Consider the following 12,296-nt stretch of genomic DNA (forward strand, 5'->3'; position numbering starts at 1 on the left):
TATGAGTACCAATGGACATGAGCAGAGATCTGATACAAGATAAAAAAGATATCTTGATGTCATGCTAGGTGTGGGTGAAGAATATATCAATATCTGGAGCATTTTGGAGAAAGATATATTTGTGAAGATCCATAAAATTACAGCTAATGATCAAAAGAAAAATATCTTTACAGAACTTTTATTTTGATTCTCTCACTTGCGTTTGAATGTCAACCCCCACTTGAAATTGAGTCTTCAATTTCAAGATCTGCATATTTCTTCGCTACAAATGAAAAAAAAAAAAGGAAGACAGGAAGAAAACATCAAAATCTTGTAGAATTGACGGCCAGTTTCTTATACAAGTAGAAGAAAATCTCATAATAGAATCAACCAATATTGCTCCTCAGGTGGATTATTGTAATGTTGAAGTACCTTGACCCCATCACCATCCATGAGTTCTTTGATTTGTTGGAACCAACCCAATCACTCATCACCACATCTTAGAATCATGCAGGGAGTGTTTTCTTCTTCACTCAAAGGCTATGCTAACACAGTAGGGTTTGTCCCATTCACCTCCATTCTGATTAGGGTTTCTATTCTGGATTTTCTGATGTTGGCTTCTGAACTTGTCCTCTCTAAGGCCTCTCAGGAGACAAACGGCATGGTGGTCAAAAAACAGGGGAAGAAGTCCCACGCTGTCATGCCATGCACTGCTCATGCATTCGTTGGACGCAGTTATCTTCTCTATCCACAGTGGTATTCTACGCATTGTGTGCATGTTGCTTCCTCTATCTTTACAGAAATCTCCATATTTGTTTGGTGTCAAGATAAGAGACCGGAAAGCTGAGGCACAGTGGCCTTTCCCTTTCCATGAGGTAAGGTTGATTTGATTGCTGAAAGCGTTGGAAGAGTCCAAGTCTGTGGTGCCTGCACTGCATTTATCTTGTTGCTTGAGGAAACCTCATCCTCAGGTTCTCACTGACATATGTCATCATGTGGAATGCTAGATGAAGTTGCTGTGTTTTGCCTTCGGTGGTAGATTCAATTAGAAGAAGAATTAAGAGATAGGTTTTGGGGTGATATGCCTACATATAATTGAGTTCAGCTTTAGTAATCCCTCAAGAATGCAAATGGCTGCTTCTCCAGTGAACAATGCTGATGCTGAAGGGAAGCAACACACTATCATCTTTACTGAGATCTGATCTAAGGCCACAACTTTGTGGCCATGAGACAGGAAAACTTCACCTGTATGAACATATCAGATCTAATGCTCATTATTTGTCCAAGAGAGAGAGAGAGAGAGAGAGAGAGAATAATAAGATGCTATTGAGCCTCAAAAGCTTTTCATTTACTTATTTTTGGAATAAATAAGAGTGTATTAACAAGTATTTTTTGTGTATTAGTCTTCTGCCATTTACTACTGCAATATACTTTTCTATGAAATACTATGTTGCAATGGCACATTGTTGAGAGCAAATAAAAACACTATGCTTCTAATCTAGAAATTATATCCTTGAGTGATAATATAGATTTAGAAAAGATTAAGCAAAGAAAATTCCTTGCAATACACCCAAAGTAGAATGATAAATCAAATAAAAAATTATATACTTGGTCATATATATATATATATAATATAATATAATATAATATAATCTTTTTGTACATATAGTTTTTCGATTTTATAGATTTTTATACAGCAATCTTTGCACGACGATAAAACTTTATTTTCTTTAAAATTTTATTTTTTATTATTATATTATACATATGATGTGATCCTAGATTTTTTAACAATAACATCATAACCATTAAATATCGATATAAATTTTAGCATAAAATTAAATATAAAAAAATTTATAGTTTTATTTTTCATAATTATCATCTTAGTACATTCTAATTGATTGAGTATTGAATTATATGGTACTAAAGAAAAAAAAATTAAAGTTATCATTTTTGGGTTACAATGTGATTTGTTTTTGTGGCATTTTGAGATGGATTAAATATTGGTAATTAAGCAAGGCGGTATCCGAACTTGACTCGGTGAGTCCGCGTCCGATTCACGTCGCGAGTTAAACCGATTCATCCGAAGCTCAACTCGTTATATATGTTCCGCGTTATAAACCCCAAACCTAAACCCCTGAATCGGAACTCAGTAGAGATGTGGCATCGAGCCTTCGCCGGTGGCGGCGCCGCCCTTCCGTGGCGTTCCCTCGCCCGGAGATCGCTCTTCGCCGGCGCCTCGTCCGCCGTGGATTCCATCATCCTCCGCTCCCTGAAGGACCATTACCTCGAGGTCTCCAAGATGACCCCTCCGCCGGTACCTCCTCTCTCCTCGTAGGGTTTTCCCCTTCCAATCTAGGATTCTTGCTCGATCTCCCTTCCTCCACTCTCCTCTTTGTGCTCCGCAGAAGGTGAATCCACCGTCGCCGTATACGATCGTGAAGGGGGCGCTGGACCAGGACGGTCCCGTCCTTCGGCGATCCTACAAGGAGGAGGAGATCAACATCTCCGTGATGCGTCTCTCCAACATCATGCCCTCCGGCGCCGATGACGACGACGGCGACGACTCGATCAACCAGCTTTTCCTCCACGTCGAAGTGTCCAAGCCTGGGCGGGATGAATCGCTTCAGTTTCTTTGCGGGTTGTATCCGGATGCCGTCGGGATCCACTCGGTGTGCCTTCGACCCACGGTCACGAAGTCCTCCCGCTCGACCGACATGACCAAGTATCAGGGTCGTGTGTTCCAGTATGCTCTTCTACTACCTCAATTCTTGAGCTTTTGTTTTCTCCCCATTTATACTATTGTCAATCTTATTTTGCTAATGGCTGGTTTAGTCTCCAATTGCAAAAAATTGGAATTTGATGATGTTGTTCTTGTTATATTATGCACATAAGAGGCCCATTGCTTTCTTTTTCCTTTCTTTGTTTGCCTTTTTGTTTATTCAATTTCATATAATTACTAAAACAACAATGTATATTGTTCTTAAAAGCCTAACAACAGTAAGATGGAAATCTTTGTTTGTTTTAATGCCGGATCATTGAGGATGGAAATTTTAGTTATTTTTTATACAATGAGCTGCTGGTTATCACAAATTAGATAAGGCTCTTATTCTGATATAGTTTTAACTCATGGATAGAAGGGACCGGTTAACCGCTTGAGGCTCTGCCTGAGATTGTGTCTTGAGAAGGTTAATGTACATGCAAATAGAGAAGTTGTCTTCTTGACTAACTTAAGGATGGCCAAATCTGAAGTTCTATTGTAAACCTACTCTTTCATTTATGGTGCTAAAATTTCTTTGCAACTTATTTTTCCAATTAAAATTTGCATTTGAGATCATTCTTGTTCTTTTGGGACACATCACTATGTTGTCCAGCACAGGGTGTTTATGCAAGAAAATAAGTTGATAAGCATCCACTTGCAAAAGCATGCTTTCAGAGTGCATATATAGGAAAAATAACTGTTGAATAAATACAAATTGCATTAAATCATTCTGTTGGATTCATGAGACCGTATGTGGTTAAATGTGGACAGTTTTTTGGAGGCATATCTCTATTGGCATCTTTGAAAGCTGACTTGCTGGATGTACATTAGATATCAAGCCTGTTTAAAATCAGTAGCATGTTAATTTATGAATCAGTTAATCCCGCATCTAGTTTATGATGTTTCTTACCTGTTCCATGTGGAATAATGCAGTAAAAGAGAGTAATAATCATGACATCCTTTTTCTTTGTTGAGACAACCTTTGTTGAATCATCCTCGTTCTATTGCTTTCCTAGACCATCCATATAAACTGATGTCTCAACAATTGTGCAACAGTGCAACAGTGCGATAAACACTAGGATGTCCTTGGAACTTTTAGACCCATAAATACAAGCATATCCAGTATTTGTTTAATCCTAGAAGAACTATGATATCTATCGACCAGGATGTAGCAGTATATATTGCTAGGGCTTTGAGATGTAGGAACAAAGTAGTTTTCGTTTTGTTCATAAGCAATAGAAAATGACTATGATGGTGATAAGAAAGGCTTCATTTTTCCTGTAATGTGGCTGTTCCTTTGCATTCTTTTGTCAGAGGATAATGTAACGGATGATGAAAGTATATGTCACTCAGATAATGAAATCTTCCAGAAATTTTGGAGTTACAATGTCCACAAGACTTGATTCTATGCAGCTATGTTCTTTTCTTTTGAAAAACTGAGAACTAAGAATACAATGGGGCTGGTTTGTAGAAAATAATTTGACTAGGTTTCTGCACTGTATGTGTGTATGTCCGAGATGTTAAGGCTAAAGGCCTAATACTAAATATCTTGTTTTTTATGTATAATTTAGATGATCTGCATGCAGATCCAAGTCCTTCAATTCTTGAAAGATGTTACTGCAAGATGTAGGTTGTCACATGATGTTAGCAACCCGGATAGTTTTAAAAATAACAAAACCTAAAGGTTGTATCTTGCTTGGAATGGACGGGTGACTTGTTAGCTCTTTGGGATGCTCAAACATATGTCAAGTACTTCATTGGATTTGAAGATTTATCTTAACATTTTGTTTTAACCTGAGCTTAAAAGTTTAAAAAAGATTACTTCTTTGTTATTCAGGTTACATGATTATGGTTCTTGAACTGCAGGGAATTGGAGCAAAAGATGAGGGATGCATTCCATATTTTCATAGAGACACGGGGAATCAATGAGAAACTTTTTCCATTTCTCCAAGCATGGCTATATGTGAAAGACCATAGGAACCTCATGCGGTGGTTTAAGAGTGTCGGCACCTTTATCAACGAGGAAAAACCAGCTTGAGCAAGCTTACCAAAAGTGCAATTATTTGTTTTGGCTGCTGTCTACCGTATACTGCTGTATCAATGGGTGCTTTAAACAACTACTTGTAACCGGGAAAAGCGAACAAAAAAATCAGGATTTGATTTTTCAAGTTTTATGAAGTTGGAAGGCTTGGGCGCATTGATATAGCAGTGGTCTAACTTTGGAATTTGGAAGAGCCATGCAGGGAATGTAGTGAGGATCGATAGAAGAAAACATCCTTTTATCGCTGTGCACGGGGTTTGTTAGGGTTGATGGAACCAAGCATTTCTTTTTTATTAACATCAAAATCAGGAATGGTGAATATCGAACCATATCATGAAATTTGCATGTAAATGACTCTGAGATCTGCTTTGATAGGTCATTGTTATGTAATTTTTATCGGTTTACTTTGCTACTTGTATGCAACTTAATCTTTATTTTATTATATTACCAGAATTATTTGCATTATAAGTTGACCAGGTAAAGCCATCATTGAGAATACTATGACTAAGATTAGTTGTGGAGGTGAATATGATCTTATCAATGATCAGATTGCTGTTTTTTATATGTTGTACTAATGTTAAGATCGTTATGAATGCTAGGAATATTCCGAAGATGAAGACACTCGAATCAAAACACCATAGATCTTGTACTACTAGTTTGATCATACTCCACCTAGGAAAGATGAATCCAAACACCATAGATCGGGTTGTAGTTAACTCGAAGCTATGAACATCACTTAGCTCAAACTCAGTTCAATTATGTACAAAACAACAATTAATTCTGCAAAAGAAATACGTATGGAAAGCAAACTTTACTACGTCATCAGATCTCATCAAGCAATGCTATTTGTATCATGAAATGATTGTATAGTTTCCTACAATAACACAAGCATTAATGCTTAAACTGATTACATTCTGGATCATTAAGAAGCAATCTTAACATTGCCATATAGACTCTTACTCTTTGAAGCAATTTAGTCAAACAAACTGGAATCAGACACTCGAGCCACATCCCACATCATCATCAGTGGGTGTTCCTGCTCTAGACTTATTAAAGTCAAAAGTAGGGTCCACCATTCACTAAGGTCAGAGGAAGTGTGTGGACCTCCAACACTCTCAAATCTTCTTCTCCTACTATCATCATGGCTCCCACTCTAAGGCAGCATCAAAATGGAGGCATCATTTCCCCCATTAGGAGTCTCTTCTTGTCCTCCCCAAGCTTTAGGTGACCACATGGCCACAAGTCAATTCAACAAAGGGCAAGCTTTGGTCCTTCAAAAGCAGTGGTCATCATCTTCTTTTGGATTGTGTGGTTCCTCATGAAACCAGTGTAGGCCATATTCTTTTAGAAGGTGGACTCCACATGCAACTAACACAGGCCAAGTATTACCAGGAGTCAAACCTATCACTGGAAAAGAAGATCCCATTATTCTTGAACTGCACACTTAAGATGAAGAGAATACATCTATCTTTCCCAGTAACTCCAGATGATGACTTATTCCGCAACCAAATTGGTAGATATGAAGTGATGTTCCTTAACAAGAATAAAAGCACAGAGGATTGGCATCAAAAGAAGCTGGCATATTCTCTCGCAGAGAATGATATTTTAATGTCCAAAGAAACTGTGATTCATTTGGATATGGCTTATTCTTTTACCAAATTGGAAAAAAGAGAATCCTTTTGTAGGTATTTGTGTCAGAACCTGGATGGAAATCAAGAACAACAGCCTTTTCAAACTTCCTTTTTTCTGATGGAATGGCTACTCCAAAATGCACTTTTTAACACCTCACAAGCTCTGTTTTATGTCACTTTGTTTAATTTTGAGTCTCAAATGTTCCATTACCAGTACTAATAGCTGGCACATAAGTTTTTATATTATATGATCAGTTCTACACCAGCACAGCAGTATGAATTAATAGTGTTCCTAATTTAATTGATGCATTGTCCTTCAATTCAGACACTACTTAACAGTCTTCCCAATTTCCTGGTTTAGATGCAGGAGATATACTTTACATTTTTATGCTTAAGCAATTAAGAGAAGAAGATCTACAACTTCATATTTATTAGATAATGGTGGCTCACCCCATGACCAAGTTTGTAAACAATGCTGCCTATTGTCATCTTCTTGTTGTTTATATAATGCTGCACCGAGGCAGGTCAAAGCCATGTATTTGACAGCTGGCTTTATCTTATTATCTTCCAATGTCACCTCAAGGTACAACAAAGGGGAGACACACTACAATGGCTATAAAGGTCATATATGAGGTGAGAGAAACAGAGAAAGAAAACAACTGGCAACTTGGAGTAAGAACATGGAGGGAGCCTTCTGGAGGAGTTCCCAATGTTCTTTTGTGTGTGTGTGTGTGTGTCATGGAAAACAGCATCTCAATCTGTAGAGCTCCGACTCCTGGTTGGTCCTTTCCATGTTCTCCACCTCGTGGGTTAAGTGTTGTCTTGTCTTGGAGTGGGGTGAAGGTTGTGCAGCTCATCACTTGCTCCTGCATCGAGGTTGCTTCCTGTGGGGCTCTCATGTCCTCTCCATTCGGATCTTTGGACTGCCCACTTGCCCTTTGTTTTGGTGGCTGTCCTTCACCTTTTGTTTGTTCTCTTCTTTGGGTCTTGGAAAATGCAAATTCTTATCTTTCTTTAAGTTCAAGTGCCTAAATGTTTCACCTTTTGTTTGTTCTCTTCTTTGGGTCTTGGAAAATGCAAATTCTCATGTATCTTAAGTTCAAGTACCTAAATGTTTATGTTCATGTCTATGATTTTCTTCACTTATCAATGCAAAACTATAAATTTTGCATGCCTGTAGTGTAGATAAAAAATAAGATCTCAGGCACAATAGTTGGTGAGATTGTTCTTTCAAGTTACAGAAATAATCTCTCTGTTTGAAGGCTATTCAAACTTTCATAAAGGGCCTATGTTGATGCTAAAATAAAGTAAAACAAAGTGTTGGATCAAATAACAATTGAAGAGCTAAACATCCATTCCAAAATGGCAAAATCAGCATGGGAGAAGATTAGATGTCAATTGACTCATTGGTTTGTGTTTAGTGTTTGATGGACATCACATCAATTTGACAATCTTTAGCATCCTCTTGTTGGGTCCTCCTAAAACCTATCTAGCAATGAAGAAAGGTAGATTTTGACAGAAATTAGTGCTTCATGGATATCTCAGCAAAGTGCTGAAGATTTTGACAGAAGAAGTCTTACCTAATAACTTGGCACATCATTCTGATCATCACTAAACAACCACCTCCCTCACAAGGAATGAATTAATTAGCAATCATTGGAGGCAAAGCTAAAAAAATGATAGCTGCATTTTTGGTGGAAATTAGATATTGGAGAGGCAAAAAGATTTCAGGCAAGCATTAGGCACACAAAATCTTGTTATGTTTGAAAAGTTTTTTTCCTGTTTTGTTGGCAACTCTGTGAAACAATTAAATGATTTTTGTGAGTACTGCTCAGCTCAATGTTCTACAGCAAAACAAAAGTATCTTCTCAAGTTGGAAATCCTGTTACTTGAAGAACACTTGTATTGAATTAAACCTACTCTGTCAAAGTATTTTATTTCTTGAGCCAATATGATATGTTTGTTCCATCCCAGGTTGATGGACACTGGAACCTGATATCGAATGAGACATGCAACCACTGCAACATCCTTTCAACTTTGTGGCAAAGAAATCTACAAACCTACCTGTTAAACTCTAAGAATTTAGCCAATTATTCACACAATTATCCTAACATGAGGCTTTCGCTTGTTCATCTCCCAGTGCTGTAAACAGGAACTCACAGTAAATCATATGAAGTGCCATGATGACACATGAATCAGACCATAGAAAAACCACACAAGATTTGCATACATTTTAGATCATAATATGAGAGCTGCAAGTTGACCAAATCTCTGCTTTAGATCCACCGGCTCAGACCTGCTGCAAGAAATCTCTGTTTCTAAGCGAAGCATGGCTACAGGCAAAGCTTTTTGAAGGAGCACACAACATGGCACCACATGTGAGCATATCCTTTGTCAACGCCAGCAAAAGCACGGCTTCTCTTTTGGAAGTGTGCGCACCACAGAAAATGTTGAGCCAACAGGCCATGATGTCAGAGAATAGCACATTGCCGAAGCATGATCATGTGGGTGTTGAAGTCCTGCTCAAGTTTTCTGGGTTCTCTCTCTTTTGTTAGGCCAATACATTATCGTTTAGCCAAACAAAGGCATCACTGTACTAAGAATCAAAACCTGCTAAAATGTTAAAATCCATTTTTTTTTCAGAAATTTATTTTAGGACTCATGCCGAAAGAAAAAAAATCATGCGGGGATAAATAATTTCGTCTAGTGAAAACTTATGATCTTATCAAATGAAACGATACGAGACTTCGAAAGACTCTTATATAAAGCTATATTTAGTTATATAATGATTGAGGGGTGGGAGAGTTCAAATCTATAGATAATTCTTCATATGTTTATGGTATTTTTAAAATAACATGAGATAAATGATACAATGAAGAATTATATTATTTTTAATGTAGATTTTTAGTTTTTATAAATGTGGTGATTGAAATTTACGGTATTCAGATTCATAAATAGATGACACCATCATATCCCACATAAGCATGATGATTGAATCTTATCTCAAAAATTAATATGAGAAAAAAAAAATCGAACTCCTATAAAAAATTCGACATGTGGACTTCCGAGGATGCCTGCTCACTAAATTTGAGTGAAACTCGGACAAATCATCTACTACATCACCATTATATCAAAATGAAAGATATATCTCCAATAATCTAATTATGAAAAGTCTACTATAATGATTAATCTACTTAGAATTCTCATACCAAGAAAGATATATTATCATAGGATAATGAGACAGACTTTTCTATCAAGTTTTCATCTATATCTGTCCATCTTATCCTTTTCCAATTTCTCTCTTTTTTTTTTTTTTTTGAAGGACCTCAATCTAACCTCATCAGAAACAAGACATCTGAGGGCAGATTCAGCTGTAGTTCTCATGATAACATCTCTCAGGTGGTGACATATCCAGGCAGATGCAGATATGAAATGCACAGTGACAAGCCAACAGCACTAACAAAAGGTCAGAAGAACTGAATCATCTTGTCCCTCACTTACAGTAGTGGAACAAAATAAAAGGTACAATGATACTGTCCATCACTTCCATTATATTGACAAATGCCATGGCAGCTTCTTGTGAAAAATGTGCACTCTCTTCAGTGTTTGATGAAGTAGGAATATTTGATATGGATGTTTTAAGTTGTTTGGCAATCATAGAGGAGACACATTTCTCAAGTATTATGCTGTATGGGATGCTGACCTCTTCACTGCACACACAATATTTTCATCATCATAATATCTTATTTGCATAAATTTGATTGATCACTCTAAGGAATTATTATACGTAGAATTAAGTGTTAAAGTTGTGATTCATTGGCTTATTATAATTTCATTGGATTGATTTTGACTAGTTTTGACCAAAGAATGAAACATGATTAGTGAATAATTTGAAAAACCCATCAACAAAAATAAGAGCTAAAATATAGCATTACTTTTCTTCATCCCAAGTTAATCATATATTTATTTCAACCCAACGCACAATAATTATAAAGAGTCTAGTAATTTATGGGATGAGACTTCAAACCCTCAACCTATAAATGAGTTGAGTACATTAATTTTTAATATAAAATTTTAATGTATAATATCCACCAGACTAATTATTTATAAATGTAATCTCATACATTTATTAACATCAATTAATGTGAGAAAGGAAGTGATACTATAGATTTTTGTATGCATAAAAATCATGATGATGATAGTTTTAGATTGAGGACAAGAGAACAAATTATGTGATGGGATAGAGACCATTTGAATATCTATCTACTTGTTTGTCTCCCTCTTGATGTCATCCCTATTTGAATCTAATGTTTGACAAACATATATATATATATATATATATATATATATATATATATACTCACATGTAAGTATATTGCTTGAAGTAATATAGTAATACCCATAGAAGGAATCCAACCATGTGACTCACTCAAATGCATAAGCAAACGCTGATTGGCTCATCTCATGACAGAACATGTTTGGCGTTGTGTGTGTATAGAATAGAGAGAGAATATTTGTGTCGTGGATTTTGAGCATCTTCTGAATTCTCATTTCCCTGTCCTTCCATTATTACCAATATTTTATGATAATTTTTTGAAAAAAAAATAGCTTTATATTTTTCTTATATATCGTCCCAAGTTTAAAAAGTTCTTAGGAATTATCATTTTATTCTAGAAATAATCATTTTATTATTGTCAATCATCACCGTCTATTGCACCTCCTCTCATGTCTTTGCTCGTCGGCTATCCTCCTTCGTCTCCCTCATGCTTGACAATCGCGCCTATCGACCCTCATCCATTCATTGTGGTTGATTGCGGCCCTCGTTAACTGCTTCCCTCAATTCTCTTAATTGTTTATATTTCTGTGAGTTAGCAAACGATATTGATCGCATACCCTTCTTGTGCCTCCGTGTACGAGTTTATAAACAACACTAGTTGTCCCTGCCCACTCTCTCGTGGTTGCTTGTGCCTTCACGTGCGAGTTGGCAAGCATGTCGCCCACCTGTGCCTTCGTGCTTGGGCTAGCAACACCGATTTCCCCCCTCCCCCTCACATATGTCTCAGTGTACCCCCCACCCCCTCACATATGTCTCGGTGTATGGATTAGCCCCACCAACTACCTCCCTCCCTTTTCCTAATTGGTTGTACCTTCACACAAGAGCTACGATCTAAATTGATCTATGAGCTAAGCATTTAAGATGAATGTATGTAAGCGTTTAAGATGAACGAATACATGATTAGAGTTGGGATGTGATGAAATTTTTTTAAAATTATAAGGTCAAAATAATCTTTCACGCTTTGCAAGAATTTTTTATATTTGAAACATTATAAAAAAAATCTATTTTTTTTTTCAAAAATTCACCCATATTTCATTCATAATTATCATTTTTATTAGATATATAATTTATCAAATAATTTCAACTCTTATGTACCTAATAAAAATGTAGAACCAATGTCAAAACAGATCCAATTAGGAACAATTGATCTAATTAAGCGCAATAAAAATTTATTTAAAATGGGTAATGTTTTTCTATTTTGTGAAAAACCAAAGAATATAAAACAGTTTGAAAAGACATTTCATGGTTGTATTTTCCAAAAAATAATAAATGAATAAAATTAACGAGTTAACCTATTTCAACCCTGATTAAATAATACTAATTATTTACACTCAAATAAGCATCCAAAATAACCTCCGCAAATCCATGTCATTTTTTCTGGACGAAGGTTGTTTTGGTAATTAGACAGAGGGAGCTAATGATTCCGTTACCATTAAGTCAAAGTGCCGTTATCCGACCTTCTTTGGGAACTACAGAAGCATACTAACGACAGCGTAACGCCGGCAGCCACTTCGGAGAACTCCCCCGATTTATATGTTCCGTATCCCTTCC

The 12,296-nt window shown here is 36.5% G+C and overlaps 1 protein-coding gene across 1 annotated transcript; it reads left to right on the forward strand.

The window, feature by feature from the left end:
• Positions 1-2,113: 2,113 nt before the first annotated feature.
• On the forward strand, positions 2,114-5,192 carry LOC103982268 (uncharacterized protein At2g39795, mitochondrial). The gene is made up of 3 exons (XM_009399155.3): positions 2,114-2,293; positions 2,385-2,722; positions 4,604-5,192. The coding sequence occupies exons 1-3, from the start codon at positions 2,135-2,137 to the stop codon at positions 4,773-4,775; spliced, it is 669 nt and encodes a 222-aa protein (XP_009397430.2). The 5' UTR covers positions 2,114-2,134; the 3' UTR covers positions 4,776-5,192.
• Positions 5,193-12,296: the final 7,104 nt, after the last annotated feature.

The sequence above is a fragment of the Musa acuminata genome, chromosome BXJ1-4 (genome assembly GCF_036884655.1).
Source record: "Musa acuminata AAA Group cultivar baxijiao chromosome BXJ1-4, Cavendish_Baxijiao_AAA, whole genome shotgun sequence".
NCBI lineage: Eukaryota > Viridiplantae > Streptophyta > Magnoliopsida > Zingiberales > Musaceae > Musa > Musa acuminata.